We start from the raw sequence: 20,149 nt of genomic DNA, 5'->3' as shown, positions 1-20,149 counted from the left end.
CAACTATATGCTAGTAAAATTAGAAAAACAACAATAAAAGAAACGCAGTCTGGGGCTTTGTCCAGATCTACTGAATCAGAGTCCTTCCATTTTAACAAACTTCCCAGAGACCCCTCACTAAAGTGGAAGTGGATGCTAGGGCTTCTGACCCAGCCTGATTCCTTTGGGCTCACAATGATGCTGCCTTTCTACCAGCAAAGTCGGCCTTCGTTACTTGACCTCTTGCCCACAGAATTCATCAAGGGAAAGGGAATGCATCAGTTTCACTGCCCTTGGGGAATGAACCTAGGGTGGGCTCCCATCTCCTCCCTCCTGCAGGAAGTGGGCACCAAAAGGAATGCATCATCCTCCAAGTTTTCTGATGTACAAAATCTGTACACTGTTCTTGGCAGCCTCTGAAAAGCATTTTTGAATGCGGTGGGGAGCCAAACACCTTTTCTAGGCTCTGGTTAAAACCAGTGCAAATAAATAAAAACCAGTTGTTGATCCACAAAGCAGAGTCCTGCCTGCACTTAGGAAAGGTTACTTTATCTCCAAACCAAGATCACTGGAAAGTAACTGACAGCTCCAAGTGGGGTACTTGTAGCTTCTCTCAGCTCTACCTAATCTCACCTCTACACCCATCCCCCTTCTATCAGGCTGAAACCAGTCCAGGCTGTAAATGGAGCCAAGTGCAGACATCACCTTTCATGTCAAACACACAGTAGTGCGCTGGTCAAGGCTTAACAACCAGCTCTTTGTGGGAGGGGCTGGTTGGTAGCATTTGGTTACTTCATTGCTGTAAATACTCCCATCACAGCCAATTTTAAGCTATCAGCACTTTAACAACCAGCTCACAAGATTTCTGTATATTTAACACGTGGCTCTTGCGAGCTGGATCCAGGACACAACAATCCTAAGACTAAGAGATTCATAGGCTTAAACTGGGGCTTGTGCAGGGAGGGGCAATGGAGGAGCACACTGTTCTCCATAGTAAAGAGGATGAACTGGGCAGTAATGGATGGTCAGCAGTGGTCTCAGAGGAGAGGAAATCCGTCTGCTCTCAAGATTTCTACCTTTCTTCCTAGCATCTGAGAACAGCAATGTGGCAGAAGGCCTGGGATTTTTCAGACTTCAGGGCACTCAGCTTTGCCTTTAATGGAAAACCAACCTGGGTTGTACCAATGGAAAGAGATAAGTAATACCAATACTTCTGCCTATCTCCAATGGCCAGAGGAAGTAGAAAGTAGCTGTTTCTTTTTGGATCTCCCTGCAACAATACCACTGAATGTGCATGTTTTAAGACCAATGCATAAAGTTAACAGTAAAAAGAGATCAAGTGGAATGAATGAGCCCAACTCATGCTAGTTTCTAAACCCATCCTTCCCAACTGGCTGGAAAGGGAGGTGGGTACAAGATGCACACACCACCCTCTCTCCTGGTATGAAGAAACCCCAGAATAAGTTCCCTAGTCCAAGAGTTCTAGACTAAGTAAAAAGCCCAGTGGCTGTTTACTCTATATCTCTATATGACCTGGGGCTACTCTTTAAGCTGCCAGAACCTCTGGTTTCCCCATTGCCAGTTGGGACCCATCATGGTTTTAAGGAGGGCTCTTCCAGTTGCAAGGAACAGAAGCTACTCAAACTGGACCAAGTGTAACAATGTGTTGTAAGAATGTAGGCTCATTTAGGATTCTAGAGCAAGGCATCAGGTACATGCAGGAGCTCAAGAAAAATACACTGCTGCCAGGATTGAGGCAGCTTTCTTTCCTCTGCTTCCAAAGAGATTACTATTTGCTCCATTCTCCTCCTCTGAAGACAGACTTCCTTGTGTCTTTAAACTTGTACCCAGCATGTCATGGTCACCAGTCATTGCTCAACATCAGGAGTTCTCATGTCGTGTTCTCAATTCTAAGTGTGACTTCCCTTGGAAATCAAATTTATAGGACTGAGAAACTAACTGACCTACATTATGTGTTTAAGCCAAGGCATGTGTCACAGGACACTGCCTTCTGACAGTCTTTAGCTTTGGTGTCTGCCCAGGTATGTTCCTCTTGGCTATGACTAGAGAAGCAAGTGGGGAGAAACACATGATATGAAGGATTGCCCTTTACAGGGGCAATGGGCAGAGCCCACATAGCCCTAGGGCCTCCCAAGACTGGTAGACCGGACACACTAATGAATACGAAACAACGTAACAAACACCTAGAAACTGCCAGCTTTTTGCAAGGTGTTGAAGAAATCCATAGTGTAATACTATATTGTCGATTTCTGAGGATGGCAAATTTTATAAAGTACATGAATAAGTATCATGTAATTTCGTTGAAACAGCATTAGAAGCATTCTTAGGTCCATCTTACAGATGAAAACATGGATATGCAGAAAAAATAAGTAGTTACCTCAAGTTCCAGCTGTTAGGCAATGGCAGAACCAGACTTCGTGTCAGATTTTCTGACTATAGATCCTGTGCTCTTTCCTCCTGGGAAAGGATCAGACAATAAAGGTGGGGAGAAAGGACAGAAACACTATGAAGGTTTATCTAGAGCTCAGGACTTAAGTTTTAAGTGAAAGAATAAAAAAAGAAAACTGTTTGAAACAAAATAAGTTTATTGGCTTATGTAACAGATTTTAGGCGCATCTGGACTCATGACACGGACCACTAGTATTCTTTTACATTTTTATTTATTGAAGTGGAGTTGATTTACAATTTTTTGTGTTAATTTCTGCTATATGGCAAGGTGATCCAGTTATACATATATACACATTCTTTCTTTTTTTAATATTCATTCCCACTATGGTTTGTACTAATGGAACATAATGGAAAATAATATAATACCACAGGACATTGAATATACTTCCCTGTGCCTTACAGTAGGACCTCGTTGGCTGCCCACTCTGTACATCACAGCTTGCATCTGCTAATCCCAAACGCCCAACTCCTCCCCGCATCCTCATCCCCTTGGCAATCACAAGTCTGTTTTCTACGTTATGAGTCTGTTTCATAAGATAGGTTCGTTTGTGTCATATTTTAGGTTCCATGTGTAAGTGATATCGTGTGGTATTTTCTTTCTGGCTTCCTTACTTAGTATGATAATCTCCAGTTGAGTCCATATTGCTGCAGATCACATTATTTCACTACTTTTTATGGGCGGCTAGTATTCCTCTCTATATCTGCCACGTCTTCTGTATCTGTTCCTCTGTCAATGGATATTTAGGTTGTTTCCATTTCTTTTGACTATTGTGAACAGGGAACATTGGTATCACCTGTCTTGGTATCACTTCAAGGGTTCCCATTTCTTTGGCAGACTTCCCTGACAAAGAGACAAGAGGACCACTAGCAGTTCTCATGGTTTCAAATCCAGAAAGAAAAAAAAAATCTCTCATCACAACAGTCCAATACAGAAACTGGTTCTCAGACTTCACTGAGTCCTGGGCCCATTCCTGGGCCAACTCATCACTTTGGCTTGGTAGCTTGCATGATCTCATAGGTCTGTCTAGGGTCACAGGTTCATCACTGGATGCAGGGTTGGTGTCTGTCTACCCCAAATCCTGGGACCTGAGATTAGGGGAGGGCTGGGTCTCTAAAGAAAAACTGAGGTGCTGTTACCAAAATAAGGGGTAATGGCTGCCAAACAGCTATCTCCCTTGGGGTGGAAAAGGCAAAGAGCATTTGAGCCTGAGTGAACCTCGGCGGTGGCGGTGGGGGGGGGGGGGGCGCGGGGGGGGGGCGCGGGGGGGGGGCGGGGAGCACAAATGGGAGTCAGCACACCGCACTTGAATGTGGACAGAGAAGGCGCCCAATTAATACTGACAAAGAAGTGAATGAATGTTGGTTCACACTGTCATAGCATAATGAAGACAGGGACCCTCCGGAGCATAGGATACATAAAGGAACGTTGAAGAAAAGATGCTAGATCCATGCTGGGAAGTACCCTTTGAAGTGCCATGCTGTTTTTATCAGGCCATGAGAGTTTTTGAAGGTTTTTTGATCAGGGGTATGCCATGGTCAAAATTTGAAGAAAAAAAAAACTAGAAAATTTTAAAGTGCTATACTAAGTGAGAGCATTATTTTTTTGTGGGCCAGGAGTGCTCTCCTTGCCTGTGAAGGCTTTTGCTTGATCTGAAAGTCCTTAAGAAAAGAAAACCACGAACATGTCACTGGAAAGAGTAGCAGCAGGCTATCCTATCGAAGCCTGATTAGATATACCCTCCCCCTTTCAGGGCCTCGAAGTATGTAGCCCCACCCATATGAAGGTGAAGGTCTGAACTCCAAGACACTGGAGTTTCTCAGACTCACATCTGTGGGATGGTTGAACAGGTCTGGGTGCGGCCCCTGGGGTGTGTGAACATCTTTCTTAACCAAGGAGCACTTGATGGAATGCAATTCTGAATCATGATTAGGCATGATTTATGGGCATTCATTATTCCATCTGACTGGGGGGTCCTCGATGAGAATTTCAGGGTGAAATGTCTCAACACTGATGCATCCCCAGGATGAGTCAAATCATCAAGTGATGACTTGAATCAACTGGGGATGGAAGAGTATGGACAGAGGGCTCTGAACGACACAATTTCTTCCTATTTTATGTGGAGCCGTGGCTGCTTCTGGTCCAAAACAGAGAACAAATGCCAGAATTGAAAAAAAAAAAAAAAAAAAACAACAACAAAAAAGATATACTTGCAGAGCTCAGGCATCAAGGTTTCTCTATTGGTGAACTTATTCCAGGAATGATCACGCTAGAGTAGTCCTGTTCATTTTATATTGCTATGAATATTTAAAGTCTTCTGCTTGTCTTCTGAAGCAACTTTTCTAAGAGGTGCACTACTAAAATCTTTATAAATACTCAACAAAGTATGAGGGCTTTCAAATAAAGGGAAGTGGCAGACAGAGCTCACGGGAGTCATCTGAGGATGGGGCAGGGGAGGGGACAACATTTACTGAGCTTCCCTGATACAATGAATTCCCCTGCTATGACCTGGAGGCCTTGTCCCAGGACAAAGTCCTGGGATTGTGGATCTCACTAGGTCCTGGACTTGTTCCTGAACCAACCAGCCACCTGGCTGGGTGGATGTGATGATCTCACAGGCCCAACAAGGGCCACAGGTTCACCACTGGATCAAGGATGGATGCCAGCCCACCCAAACTCATGGAACCTGAGTGGGTGACTCCCCAAAGAAAAACTAAGCTGCTGTTAGCATTAGAAGGGGTACTGGCTGCCGAGGCGGCAAAAACAACAAGAAAGCCCTCAGGGTGAGAAGACTGAAGTACATTTGAGGGCTGAAGCTCCTGAAACCTTCCCCAGGGTTGGGGTAGTGTAGGTGTCTGCCTTTTGAGGTTGAATCTCTGCTCTGTTACTCATTAACTCAGTGACTTTGAACAGGTTACCCAATCTAATATTTGGCTACCTCTTCTGCAGGAGAGGGTACCAACAGTACCTATTTGATAGGATTGATTTGAGGATTAAATGAGATTATGCATGTACAACAATTAGTATAATGGAAGTGCTCCCTAAGTGAAACTGAGTCATCTTGACATGTAACAGGTCAGCCCCACTCCCTAGAGGAGACTTGGGTGACAGTCTTACTCAATAAGCAGATTTTAGTGCAATTCAGATATTTTCCATCTGCTAAGAGCACTCACCCATTGTCTGCTTTTAGTTCTCATGCTCTTTCCTCTCTCTGAATTTTTTAAATCTCGTGAAGCTTAAGAGGGGGTTAAAATGCCCAAAACTCTCTATTTTGGTGCATTAATAGAGCAGGCTAGAAACACTGGTTCTCCCACAAGAAGACACATGCTCCTGGGATGTCCCTGGCAGTCTCAGAAGAGCCTGAAGGTCTGTCGTTAGCAGCTGGATCAGGGTGGGAAAAGGGACCATTTTCAAATTGTTAGATTTTTTTCTTTTAATTGCACATTATTTATTCTTAGCCAGAAAAATATGGCTGAGCCCTCTGCAGGGACTGTTTCCTTGCTGTGTCCTCAAGGATGCTGGGACCAGCCAAAGACTGCAGCTGGAGTCGCCGGGGCTGCCCAGAGAACCGGTAGTGTCTGCACAGGGTTACACAAGTGGGGAGGGGAGCAGTTCACCTAAGATGAGTGAGCAAAGGGCTCCTCAGAGGAAAGGTTTTAACACCAAAACATCCTGTTCTTACTCCAGCCACTGAAAAACCAAGCTGCACTTTCTGAAGGGCTCACTATTGCAAAGGGCATAAAGAGGTGGTTGACATAGTTCTAAGGAGGGAGGGGGCTGATATGGAGAATTGAAGAACCAAGTCAAAAGTGGAAGGAAAATCTTCCACCCCATTAAAAAATATATATATTTATGTAAAATCACATGGATCTATAGAGAAATTTTTAAAAATTAAGAGCATATGGGCTCCAAAAGCAGACCCATGTTGAAATTTGTTTCACCACTTCCTAGCTTGTGTGATCTCCCTGATGCTCAGTTTCCTCATCTATAAAATTATAGTATTTCAGTTCAGTTCAGTTCAGTCGCTCAGTTATGTCTGACTCTTTGCGACCCCATGGACTGCAACATGCCAGACCTCCCTGTCTATCACCAACTCCCGGAGTCCACTCAAACTCATGTCCGTTGAGTCAGTGATGCCTTCCAGCCATCTTATCCTCTGTCGTCCCCTTCTCCCCCTGCCCCCAATCCCTCCCAGCATCAGGGTCTTTTCAAATGAGTCAGATCTTTGCATCAGGTGGCAAAAGTATTGGAGTTTCAGCTTCAACATTAGTCCTTCCAATGAATATTCAGGACTGATCTCCTTTACGATGGACTGGTTGGATCTCCTTGCAGTCCAAGGGACTCTCAAGAGTCTTCTCCAACACCACAGTTCAAAAGCATCAATTCTTTGGTGCTCAGCTTTCTTTATAGTCCAACTCTCACATCCATACATGACCACTGGAAAAACCATAGCCTTGATTAGACGGACCTTTGTTGACAAAGTAATGTCTCTGCTTTTTAATATGCTGTTTAGGTTGGTCATAACTTTCCTTCCAAGGAGTAAGCGTCTCTTAATTTCATGGCTGCAGTCACCATCTGCAGTGATTTTGGAGCCCCACAAAATAAATTCTCTCACTGTTTCCACTGTTTCCCCATCTATTTGCATTAAGCGATGGGACCAGATGCCATGATCTTCGTTTTCTGAATGTTGAGCTTTAAGCCAACTTTTTCACTCTCCTCTTTCACTTTCATCAAGAGGCTCTTTAATTCTTGCTTTCTGCCATTAAGGGTGGTATCATCTGCATATCTGAGGTGATTGATATTTCTCTCAGCACTCTTGATTCCAGCTTGTGCTTCATCTAGCCCAATGTTTCTCATGATGTACTCTGCATATAAGTTAAATAAGCAGGGTGACAATATACAGCCTTGACATACTCCTAGTACGTATAGTATTTCATTCACATATTTTGAGGATTCAGTGAGTCAACATGTATAGTAGTGTTTGGTACCTAGTAAGACAGTGGTAAATGTCAGCCGATATTGTCACTTATTGAGAAGACAGAAGCCTAATGGTTAAGGGAGTAGGAGTACCATTCTCAGAAAGCCCTTATCTCCTCGTTACAATCATAGTGATCTCACCTCTCTATTGCTTTGTCTTTCTTTCTCTCCCTTTCATGCCTTAGTCCTTGCTGTCCTTGTGCTTGTCCACACTTTTCCATTTGCCTAAGTAGCAAACTTCTATCCATCTTTCAAGATCATCTCCAATGTCACTTCTTTGTGAAGATTTTTCTGGTACCTGTTTCTCAAAGAGAAAGAATCAGTCTTCCCTGGGGCCCAAGACTACCTGCCACATACATGTGTAGCAACATCACACGGTAAACTCTGTTTCTTGTACACTGGTCATCAACAAGGCCAACTGTTGAGTTCCCTGGGGACAGAGATCATGATTTATACTTCCTGGTCTAAATAGCTCCTGGCACATAAGAGGTCATTGTCAAGTGTTTGTTGAATGGGAGCATGAAAATTGAGGGTGACTGCTCTAAAAAGATGATGGCTCCTCTCTAAGGAAATACAGAAAGGAAATGGACCGAAGCTGCATCCTGGGAAACTTCAGCTGGACACAGAATTCCCTTGGTGAGAGTGTTAGATACCAGGCCCAGTTCCCATGGGACTGTGTGGAATTTCCTCTAAGGGTCTTGAAAAAGGAAGACTTCTTATTTTAGGGATGATTCTGATGTGCGATTGCTTCAAGACAGGTCTCCAGTCTGATCTGAAGTTCATAATACCACCCATAAGTAGTTCAGATGACTGAGAAGGGTCTTGGCTCTCGGTCAACTGGTCATCCAGATGGTTTCCTGTGTTAAGCACTAGCAAGGAGGCTGGGAAAGAATGTGGCTGCATGTGTCTGAAAGGAGACTGAGAAGTCTCTCCCACAAGCCTGAATGCTGGAAGACAAGTAAGTGGAGTAGCTTGCCAAAGACCACAACATTACCGTGTGTTCAAACACCCATGTCTAATGATCCAACTTCTTTCTTTCAACTAGAAGTGTAGAGAAGACATGAAGGAGGGATCAGAGTCCACAGCAGTGCTCTCCTGCCTCCTGTTACTAGGTAGCACCCCCAAGGGCCATCCAGCATCTGCCACATGCCAGGTGCCAGGTCCTGTCCTGGTGGAGGTATTAAGAGGGTGACATACAATGCCAAACATCTGATGACAAATAATAAGTTAACTTTGGGTAAAAAGTACTTTGAAAGGGCAAAATGGTGTGATTAGGAGAAAAAGTAGAAAAGAAGGCGGGTTCCCCTTCACTGTCATCCCTTCACCTAACACTAGCAAGGAAGGCATTACTTTCCCACATTTTTTAACAGATGAAGTTTCAGAAAATACAGAATAAAGCTAATAATAAAGTATTTTCAATAATCTACTCCCCCAAATGCAAAAGAACATACGGCTATAGTGTTTAAAAAAAAAACCAACCAACTTTTAGTTTTAGGATGCATAGAAGAACAAGAAGTTATCAAATGTGATTTGGTGCTTAGAGAAAGGACCTATGAATTCACGTCTTGACTGATTTGCTGGTTGGCCTCAGGAAGGCCTATTGGCTATCTGGGTTTTAGAGAACAGAGGCTGGGGAAGGCCTCCTGGAGTCAATGACACACGGCACTTTACAATACCCAGTGTGACAGGAGTTGCCAAGTGCTGTGGGATATAGTGAGTCGAGTTTGATCATTTCAACCAAAAACCATCCTGCTTTGGTCCCCACTGGCTGACAATGGCCAGGTAACACAGGATGACTTCCTGAAAGATGCAGCCTGGCTGGGCATGGCTGCTCACTCTCCCAGGCGATGAGCCTGACCCGCCCTGAGCAGGAACTGTGTTGTTTAGAGGCTCCCTTGGCTGCTATGCAGGCTGAACTCAGGCAATCCTGACTTGCTTGGCACAGTTAATGAGTTGTAGCTTAGCACAGTGCTATTAAAAGCAGGGCGAGCCAAAGACACTGACACATTTGGGTAAGAGAGACACACGGTATGAGTGGAGGTTGAGACAGAATCGAGAAAAGAAGGAATGGAAACCCTGATCTAATTCCCCAAAGTGCAAATGTGCTTGAGATTTAAGAAAATCTTTCATTTACATGATTTCAAGTGTCAATCAAGTCCATGTCTAATCAAGGTGCTCTTAGGATCAATCATATGGCTGGAAATAATAAGTGAAAACACCAAACCAACCACAAGACATGACACAATTTGAGCTCTGTTCTGAGTGGGCAGTTAAAAGCAACAAGAAAATGAAAAACATCTTTCCCATTAAAGAGATGTGAAAGCGGAAGTGAAGAGAGTCTGGTGGAAAAACCAAGGACACAGATATAAGATACAAATCTGTACATTCATTTCATTCTCCATGTTGGCAACAGTTGTCTACATGTGCCACTCAGGTCTCACCCAGGTACCCTGTGACCCCACCTGAGTATGATGCTTCTGATGCCAATTTTCCAGGGCAGGGTATGAGCTCAGTGAAGGAAGAAGGTGCAGTGAATCTGTGTTGTTCCTGTGGTAAACCAGCCCTTCCTAAGTGGCAAACAAGGACAGGATAAACAATTCACATGTGACCCACATATTCAAATCCCTCAGAACCCAGCACCTACTCACTCACCTTCTGCTTGCCCAGGGCAAGCTTCCGGAATCAGAAGCCTTGCCCTCCATCCCCAAAGTCCTGGCTCCCTTGCCCTCTCCTTTTGGCTCCTCTGCTCTCACAGCAGAAGCTGGGAGTGCACTGTAAACCTGGCTCCCAGGCTGCAGCTCAGGATGTACCTGGAGGGGATGTGATGAATGCAACAACTCAATAACATGAGCTGGCCTGGGACAACATGTCACAAGTAACTGATTTATTAATACAACCCTGGGAGACACACCCAGCTTTGTGACAGGACTGTCTGCACTCTGGCTCTCTAGTTATTCCAGACTGTTAATGGAAGTTCCAGAAAATGGTTGATTTGACAATTGAATTTAGGAAGAATAAAATATGTTTCCCAGGAGATAAATTCAGAAACAGTCATTGGAATGTGACTCTTTGCAGCTTAATTGTAGTTCACGAGCAGTGGACCTCTCCCTAAAGGAAACCAGAGCTACCCAGAGCACATCAGAAATCAGCACAGCGGTGCTGCCAGGGACCACAGGAGACTACACTTGTAACTTCTGATCATGGTCTTCGCTTATTTGAAACAAATATAAAAATACGCATCACGGCAAAACAAAACTTTGTCAGAAATTCAAGAGACAAACATACCACCAAATGGAAAAGTCATTTAATTCAAAAATCATACTTCCACTCATTTCACAGAGATTGTCACATAAACCAACCAAATGTAAGAAAGCCAAGTTTCAGAGGCCACTCAACAGAAACTATATTTTCTTTATAGATATGCTTAGTGATGCAAAAGCACAGTTTTTTCTTGTTGTTGTTCTAAAGCCCGAACATGGTAAATTGTTTTATGAATAACAGGGGAAAAGTTCTATTCTAGTCACAAGTTACTTTTTAATTAAGAAATAGGATTCTACACACCAGTCAATATTCAATACTGAATTGAAGTTTAAAACAGTGCATTTATGGTTTTTAAAAAAACATTAAAGTGCCATTCTTAAGTACTTTATTGATATTATATCACACAGCACTTTATAATATACTCAAAGGTAGCCTAAATTATGAACTAAACATGCAAATATTTTCTTCAAAGTAATGGACAAAATGTCTTTTAGAGTGCTTGTGAACACTATCCTAGTATGAATGACTGACTGTTTATGAGTTTGATCTTTTTTATTCCAACATGACTCTTAATAAGTTAATAAGGAATATAGCTGTAGATAGTAACCATCTGATAAATATGAACAAAATTTCAAAATGGCACTTAATTTACATCTTTGATCGTCTATCAACAGCCTCTCTTGTTTCTGTAATTCTCAACCTTTAAATCTTAAAGGCTGTCAAGGCTCAGCAACTGCCAGCTTATGTGGGTTTCTAAAAGAGAGTCTGTTTCGTTATATATGTAAATATGAGCTATACACACACACACACACACAAACACAAACACATACTAATACATATACACTTAAGAATCACCAGATGAATCTCTTTTCACAGGTACAAGGTTGACCCTGGCATCTGGATACCCAAAGAAGCTGCATGCAGGGTCTGTTTGGACAGTTCTATAGAAATGGTTGATGTGGAAAGGTGCTGAATGTCTTGGCCCCTCCAGGACTGCCCAGGTAATTCTGACGCTTTATCACTACTCTTGGTTCTCACTGACTACACTCAGTAGAATTCTGATGTAATAGTAATTGCTATACTTACATGGGTCCAGGACTGTGCTAAGGTCCTTAGCCTTGCTTGCTAAGGCATTCTGCCTTGGAAGATGTTTTCATCTTGTAGTGGCCTGTAAAACTTTTGTAAAATATTAGTTGTGACCTTTTCATGTGATAGATTTTCCCCCCTATTAAGAATTACATTTATCTTTCTTTAAAAAAATCCACAGTTCTTCAGCCTGGTTTATCCCTTTCTGCTCCCAGCATTACTTTACACTCAATCCTTTTCTTCTAGGAATACAAGTCCTTCCATTAGGAGGCCACATTTTAGCCAGGGCTGGCTCTGGATGATGTGCCTTCTCTACACAGCCTCTCCCTCTGCTCTAGGAAGTTCCTTAGTTAGACAGGTACTGTAGGCAGTGAAAGGGAAAAGCTAATCATGACTTGGTGGAGTCTGGTCTCAGGTGTGCTCAGGTTTCTGCAAGGTCCATTACTCCACGGCTATTGTCACTGGGAGGCTACACTTACAGAAAAGTGATTCTGCACCCAGCACACCAGCCTGACTGTCAAACACATTTGAAGCATGACGAGATACATTTTTTAAATGCTGACACAGGGTGTGTGAGAGGACACCCAGCTGGAGTGGGGCAGGGTTGTCTAGGTAAACAATCACTGTCAAGTTTGCCAGATATGACAGATAACTCCCTAGAACACCTAGGCCATTCCTTTCAAAGTCAGGTAGTCAAGCGGCTGTTGAGTTTCCTCACTGCCGGCTACCTACTTGGGTAACATGATTGCTCATAAAACATTCAATGCTAGGGGAACTGCGAGTGCCGTAACAGCCACTGTTGTACCCAGGAGTTCTCTGTCTATAAAGCTGAGTGGTCCAGATTTGCTTCTTTTGGAAACAGAAGCCAGAAGATGAAATGTGCCAATAGACAATCATGAGTAGTTGATCACGTTACTTCAGCCTATTATTTCAGTCTCACTACTCCTCAATCATGGATGTTTTTAGAATCTATAGTCAAAATAGTTTTTGGCGTCACTGGGGTTGCTGCTTTCAAGAGACACAAACTCTCATGGCAGAAGGACCTCCATCTGAGCTGTAGGCAGGGCATACATAACTGCAGAATCTTGGCAAACCTGAAATGACATTGTCACTAGCATGATTTTGTGTCGCTAATACCAGCTGGCCAATACCTGATTGTTCCATTTTCTCTCTTTCTCTCTGCCTCTCTATCCAAAAAGGACTCAGCAAGAGGACATGAACTGGAATTATGCTGGGCGGGGGGGGAGGAAACACCAAAACCCAGTTTGGTCTGGCATAAGGAAATACATATTGTCTGTAGAAATACTAAAAAACCAAGCTAAAAACTGACTCCAATCCTGGGACACCATGGCTGGCAGTGCTATGCAGGATCCGTGCCTCTATGTTCAGATTTGAAAAGAGAAGAGAATATCATCAGTCTTGAGCAAGTTAGGACTTTACTTGCCTGGGGAGTTGGGGGAAGAATGTGAAACTAATTGTCTTCTCAAGATATGGTATTCTGTAGCTATGGAATTCTGGGAGTACCTGGAGGAGGAGTGAGAGACTGATCTTGATGTCTGCGGAAGACTCAGGCTATGTCTGCCAACCTGATCCCAGGGCCTTCCAAAAGCAACATGAGACTCCTGGGAAAGCTCAGAGATTTTGGTTCATAGTATTCCACTCTGATACCCAGTTCACTCCCCTAATCTGCCCTAACATTGCTTCTTCCAAAAGACAAGAGTCAGAAGTGAGGAGCAAAGGTAGTGGACGGCAAAACCCATTTTTCAGTCTTTAAGTTCCTTCTTTTTCATTGGCTCATACTCTGAACAGTGTCTCCAGTTCTGTAGCTGATGGGGAGGAGGGGAGCCTGGCCAGGGAAAAGGAAGCAGAGCAGCCATCTGTCAGGGTCCAGCATTGTCCAGAGAAGCCAGGAAAGGCTCTACCTAAAATTCCCATTTGCACCAGTCCAATTTCCCTCAGCTTCAAATCAGGGCCAACTGAGGAGGGAGGGACATGCTTCCAAAGTGGTCAAGGCGGGGCCAAATGTTTACAGGTATGCTTCGGTAAGGAACTCTGAAAGTCAGGGTCTGGACCTTCTGGGTGCCCCCACAGTAGCTCCAGTTAAGGTTCTGATGGGGCAGGTGATCTAAAACGTCAAATGTATTAAAAGCGTTATGTTTCACTCTAGTTAGAAAGCACAGTGGTACAGAGTGTGCTGGTCCCCTCTGCCCCCTGTGAACAGGTCCCCAAGCTGTTCAAAGTCTGCAAGGAGTACATGTATGCTGCCCCTGTGTGCCTTTTCTTCTTGGGTTTTCAATAATAGCTTCCCTGAGTCCTATCTCAGTCTTCTCCAATCTTAATTCTTACTCCCTCATCCATTGGTAGTGTCTTGCTTGCTCTGGGTTGGGTAATAGCTGTGTCATCCCTGAGCTGATGGAATGAATCACAACAAACTCCTATTACCTTTAAAGTCATCTATAAAGCTATAATAGCACAATCTCCATCCCTCTTTGGAGTTTTTTTCTTATTTTGGAGCCAGAGGAAATCTGAGATGAATAAACATGTTTAGTGAAAAAGGAAGAAGCAGCATATCAAGAACTAAATATCCTAAGCCAGTTGTTCTTAGAACCTAGACACAGAAAACATTTGCAAATTTTAGCTTGGACTTGGTTATAAAGCCTTATAAGATGTGCCGGAAGAATAAGATACAAGGAGCACACAACTATCCCATCTTCTGTCCTGGTACTTTAGGGTACCAAGAAATACACCTGAGAAGAAAAATGAAAAAAAAAAATCTAACCCTTGGCCTCACCTGTTTAAATCCTGAGCTTCATCTTACTACTGGGTAGGAGTTCTTGGAAAAGTTAATTGCCTGAAGATGCTCTTTCCATCTCCAAATCCAAAGCCCAAGAAATGCTTAAAAAAACACATCTGGATAAAGAAGACTGAACACCATTAATGTGCCACGTCCACCACCAAGAACCAGCAAGAATATGTGGAAATATCTTCTTCCTCAAGGCAAGAGAGGGGCTGACCTTGGCTCTCTCTGACCATGTGTCCCCCTCTCTGCCTCATATACACACTTGTTCAGCAATCAAAGCTTAAATGCGTGAAGCAACTAGCTTAAAGAATATCAAATATAAAACTTTGCCATATAGTATTTCAAATCACTCTATTTACAAATTTATCTTTTAAAAAAATGTAAAAGATACAGTAATTCAACACAATTCAAGTTTTTCTTTTCTTCTTTAAAGTTCCCTCAAGAGGAATTCCAGAAGCAGGACACACTCTGGAACAAGGCTGCCATTCCTGAAGGGCTCGCAGGGAGCTTGACAGTCCCTCACTTTGGAGTTGGTCTGCCCAGAATCACTCTTGCAGGGACATTCAAGTGTGGAAAATACTTGGACTCTCTTCTTTGGAAGCCAAGTGGAGTTGAAATGTCCAGGCCAAACTTCCCCATCCAAGGTGGTCTTCCACAAGACCCAGCCCCTTCTGGTCCAGGAAATCCTCTTTCTCAGAAGGTACCCTTCCCACCTTCCATGCCCCAACCTTGTGGCATCCTCTAAATCACAATGGCTTATGATATTAGTCTCACACCCCAAAAGCCTGAGAAACAATTCCCTTTTTCTGAGTGGCAGTGAACATGTATGTCCTTTTAAACTGGAGACCATGGGGTTATTAGCTCAGGAGTCATGCCTGAAAACCTCCAGGCACCAGTGCTGAGCAACCCAGGGCATGGCCAGGGGGGCTGGTCAGTGGTAGGCTAGAGGCAGGCAAGGGCAGGGGGAGGGACAGGTGAACAGGAAGGAATGAGAGAGATAGAGGGTGTTCCTCTTTAGGAGGCAGCACGTTGCCCTCTAGAAAACAGACACGAGTTGCATGCAAGAACAGAAATATTAAGCCTGTATGTAATTTAATCTCAAGAGGTTACTAGAGTTTGCTCCAAATATATCTTGGTGCTGCTGAAATTCATCAAAAAGGGAACAGTTCTCAGCTGCTATTCCATCTGCCCCCAAGTAGACCTTGTTAATTAAGTCAGTTAGTCGTGTCCGACTCTTTGCAACCCCATGGACTATACAGTCCATGGAATTCTCCAGGCCAGAATACTGGCGTGGGTAGCCTTTCCCTTCTCCAGGGGAGCCTCTCAAAGCAGGGATCAAACCCAGGTCTCCTGCATTGCAGGCGGATTCTTTACCAGCTGACCCATCCGGGAAACACAGAACTTGACCAGGTTGTTGGAAAACCATTCAAAAAATGACTGAAAGGGGGAGGAGGCAAAAAAATATGTCATGCAAAGATTTTGAGTTACTTTTTGGTTTGGTTTAGAGGAGGCTGGGTCGCCATGGTTATGAGGTGATGGCAGCCCTCGGTGGCAGAGAAGTTCCCAGCTTGGAAGGGGGGCCCTGGAGTGTTTGTATTCTCTTGCATGAGAGGACCGGACAGAATTCTCCTGATGCTGGGCCAATGGCTGCTTTAGAGATGGTGAGATTGGATCTTGTGTAACCAGTGCCGTGACCCCTCTCCATCCTTCATGCAAACAAACAGACCCAGCAGCCCGGAGCACTGCGGGGCTCAAGTATTCAGAGGTGGGATAGAGTGAGCGTCTACTGTAAACAAAAGCAGTGGACCCAGCCTGGATCTCAGGCCACTGCCCAGCCCTGTCAGAGCTGGCTACACTGCATGCTCTTGGGGACTACTTGTATCTCATTTACTTCCTTTTTCAGAAGGTTGGGTTTTGGATGACTGTGAAAACAAAATGAGCACACCCCATATAGGGTGCTAAATGAGAGACATGGCTCTGTAAGCCTTTCTCGTGGTAATCAAAATCACATGGCCTCCTTTGCCAGTTTCCTTCTGTTTCTTGCAGCATCACCGCATGTCAGCTGAGATGATCACGGGGATGTGTGACACCAGAGTTCAGGAAAACGTTCGTGCTGACAGGTAGCAGCAGAGTCAGTCACCCTGTATTTCTCAGCGGCAAAGAGCAATGGTCCACAACACTGGAATCAGCAGTTGTCATGGATACAGTGGAAAGCTCAGCAGTTCTGCCAGGGCTCCTGTTAGAGGTACTCCACGTAGTTCTCAGGTATGAGGCCCGTCTTTCCATTCAGAGTCCCCTCCAACCAGCCAGGCTCCTGGGATGGATGCACTGTATAGGAAGCGAGGAGAGAGAGAAGATGACGTTACACACAGGACAAGGTAGGGGGGATATGGACTGCGCTTGTGTGGAGGAAGCTTACAGATGAGTGCCATTGCTTGTTAAGGAACATAATTCTTGTACTTGTTTAAACCAGAGGTTTTTCACCCATTGGGGAACCTGGTGAAGGTGATTCTGAACTTTCTCCATAATTAAAAGGAGAAAAGACACAGACACTTAAATTCTACTTACAATTTTAGGAGTTTCATGGACTTTGCAAAGTTCCTGATTTTAACTATAAAGAAGTAACATTTCAATTTTTTAGGATAGAGGCTAGATTTTTAGAGATCACAGTCATGATATTCCCTCTCTATTTTTACCCAGGTATCCATCCATCTATGTGCTCATCTACCCACCCAGTGCTGACTATGTACCAAAGTATCCATGGAGGACTGCTGAGAACCAGTCCTTAAAGATACCTAGCTCCTAATAATTTTATTTCCCTTCAAATCCTGACCCTCTGCTTCCAATTTCCTTGCAAATTCCCTCTGCATTTTTAAAAAGTATCTTACAGTCTTTGAATGGCCCTCTCTTGTTTCCAACCATACCCTTCCTTAGTTTTCTTTCTCATTCTCTACAGTTTTCCTCTTTCCTATATACAAGTCTGAGAGCTGTCCTCTCCCTCTCTATTGCAATTTAGAAAATTTCTACCCCTTTGATTTTTCCATATCCAAAGACTACATACCCAATGTTCTGTGATATGACAATCCATCTCCATGGAAACCACTGTGACACTGTAAAAATTACACACAATCTAGCTGAGTCCGCAAAGCAGTCAACAGCAGGAAGGGAGAAAGAAGGGATCATGGACTTGGGAGAGGGGGCTGTTCATGTTTGTGAACTGGGAATATACAAATCACTCTTGGGTGAGGCAGGACATTTGCTCCTAACATTTTAGGAAAACACCAATTTTTCCAAGATTGTTTGGAGAGAATGAATTCCCCTCATTCCCTTCGTAGGCTAATTGAATGACTTCCTGAGTTCATTTTAGGAAAGCATTTCCACCCTCAACACTACAATACAACTCTAGTTTCGGTCTGTAGGGAAAGAACAGAGACCAATGAGACTAAATGGAGAAGCAGCAGAAGGATTGCCACTGAGGCTTAAAGATCAGTGCCAACCTTGGCTAGATTCTGAAGGCTTCTGTAGGAAAAGACAAGGTCAAACACCTATGAGCTGGCCTCCAACATGTTTGCATGCTTTTGTTTCTCTAGGAATAGATCCAAGTAGCAAGGGTACTTTGGATTCATGATACCACACAAGGAGGAATCTGGGAAAGAAGTGCCATGAAAGAATACAACATAGCTTAAAAGTAATGCAGTCTCTCCAATGACCAAGCTCTCTCAGCCCACCACTGAAACGCTAGCACCCAAACACCCCAGCTTCCTGCCCATCTATCCCAATATCCAGCTGATATTGTCAAGATTACTTCAGTTTCTTCAACCTATCAAGTGGTGATTAAAAAAAACACACACACACACAAAAACAAAACTCTCTTTCCCTCAGTGGATTCTTTTGGAGGTTCAGGAGCCAACACGGAGAAAGCACAGTAAATGCTCAGCATGGGTGAGTCAGCAGGGGAGCCTGCATCATTTGACCAGTAGTTTGGACTGGTCAGTAGGACTTTCCTGGTCAAACTTGAGTCTCAACAACCTGGTCTCAACAACCACCTAAGCTGGGGGAAATCTCAAATGTTCAGAACCCAAACCAAACAAATCAAACTCACTCCCATAAACTAAAGACCTAGAAGGAATAAATCAACACACAAATTAAAAACCCGAAAAAGACATCTCCTATTTAATAGCAAAGCTCCTCGCTGAGTTGCTGTTCTACTGGATGCACTGAGTCCATCTCTTTCAGACTTTCTCTGTTCCTGTGTTCAAACACAGCTCAGGTGCAGAGATGGTAATGTGTGCAAACATTAGAAATGGAATTTGCAGAATAAGGGAAGAATCAGAGGGGACACAGGAGGCCCTCCAAACTAAAGAACGGGAGAAATGCCATGGGGGATGGCAGAGGACGCCGCAGCCTTTGGGTCAGACTGCTGACACAGTGGAGTCAGCAAGTTAGGCTTCACTAAGGCATGGTACCAGACCAGTGCAACAGAACCACCTGCACAGTTATTAAAACTGCAGATTCCTAGGCCTCATGGCATATGGGTTATAGCAGAATCTCGAGGAGGGGGCCCAGGGATCTGCATTTTAACTCATTCACAGAAAGTTATGACTTCTCTGTGTGAAAATGCCCCTGCAACGAAGTGGTAGAACTGACGAAGAAAAGAGGCAGCCCCAGAACCCCCAGCTTTCCGTCATCTTTTGTTTCCCTTCCTTGCACTTCAGGGCTCAGTTGAAGCCCCACCTCCTCCATAAATACCGTCATGGAATGCCATCTACCTGCTCCCTCCCTTCCCCAGGCTCCTGGAATGCTCATCGTACATACCGCATATTATTCATAGGTCTTATTAATGCTGTTCAAATGTGTTAAGCTTGTTTTCCCTAACTAGTTTTTCAGTGCATTTTAGTCTGTATTCTATCACTCAACATACTTCACTCTCCTCCGGTGAACTACAATGAAAGAAGCTAACATCTACAAGTGGTGACTAGGAAACAGCCATGGACTCAGAGACAGACTCATTTAATCTTAAGGATCCTACCTTGTACTACTATTACCCCTATTTCATAGCTGAGGAAAAATTAAGGCTGAGAGGTCAACTGATTCATGCAGGGGCACCATGTTAGAACCAGAATTTGAACCCAATTTGTTTGATCCCAGAAACCAAGGCTTTTCCCACTATATCATATCCCTATCCAACCAGAGGAGGTGATCCTTGAGAAGAAGAATGATGGTGCCCATGGAGACTAACTGGTGGGCCCTCTGTTAAATGCTTCCCCTGCAGGACCTCTTTTCATCTTCACTATAACTACAGAGTTGCTCCTGCTGTTATCCTCATGTTACTAATGAGAAACAAAGACTCAGAGAAGTTAAACTTCTAGTTCCAATTACAAAGCTGGCAGATGATGGAGATGGATCTGAATTCAGGACATCTGTCTGACCCCAGGCTCTGAGGCCTTAAGTACTACCACTCTGGCCTAGCCTAATGCTCCCCAGACACTGAAGATGCTTGTAAGTACTTGTTGGGTTGAATCACACCAACATCCAGCCTTCTGAATTGTACCAGTGTCCCTTATGCTATGTAAACACAC

The 20,149-nt window shown here is 43.9% G+C and overlaps 1 protein-coding gene across 4 annotated transcripts in view; it reads right to left on the bottom strand.

Annotated features, from left to right (window-relative positions):
• Window positions 1–10,705: 10,705 nt before the first annotated feature.
• ARHGAP26 (Rho GTPase activating protein 26) overlaps window positions 10,706–20,149 on the bottom strand; it is a 489,482-nt gene continuing 480,038 nt past the window's right edge. For 3 of the 4 annotated variants that reach the window (XM_069592300.1, XM_069592301.1, XM_069592303.1), the window contains one exon: window positions 14,905–16,898. In XM_069592300.1, the coding sequence (XP_069448401.1) occupies window positions 16,810–16,898 (89 nt within the window). In that variant the 3' untranslated portion in view covers window positions 14,905–16,809. Of the gene's footprint in view, window positions 16,899–20,149 lie in introns of all 4 variants that reach the window. The other variant, XM_069592302.1, reaches the window with a different exon arrangement.

Source organism: Ovis canadensis, chromosome 5 (genome assembly GCF_042477335.2).
Source record: "Ovis canadensis isolate MfBH-ARS-UI-01 breed Bighorn chromosome 5, ARS-UI_OviCan_v2, whole genome shotgun sequence".
NCBI classification, from domain to species: Eukaryota; Metazoa; Chordata; class Mammalia; order Artiodactyla; family Bovidae; genus Ovis; species Ovis canadensis.
Note: the sequence above shows the minus strand (reverse complement) of the source record. Positions and strands in the feature narration are given on the sequence as shown.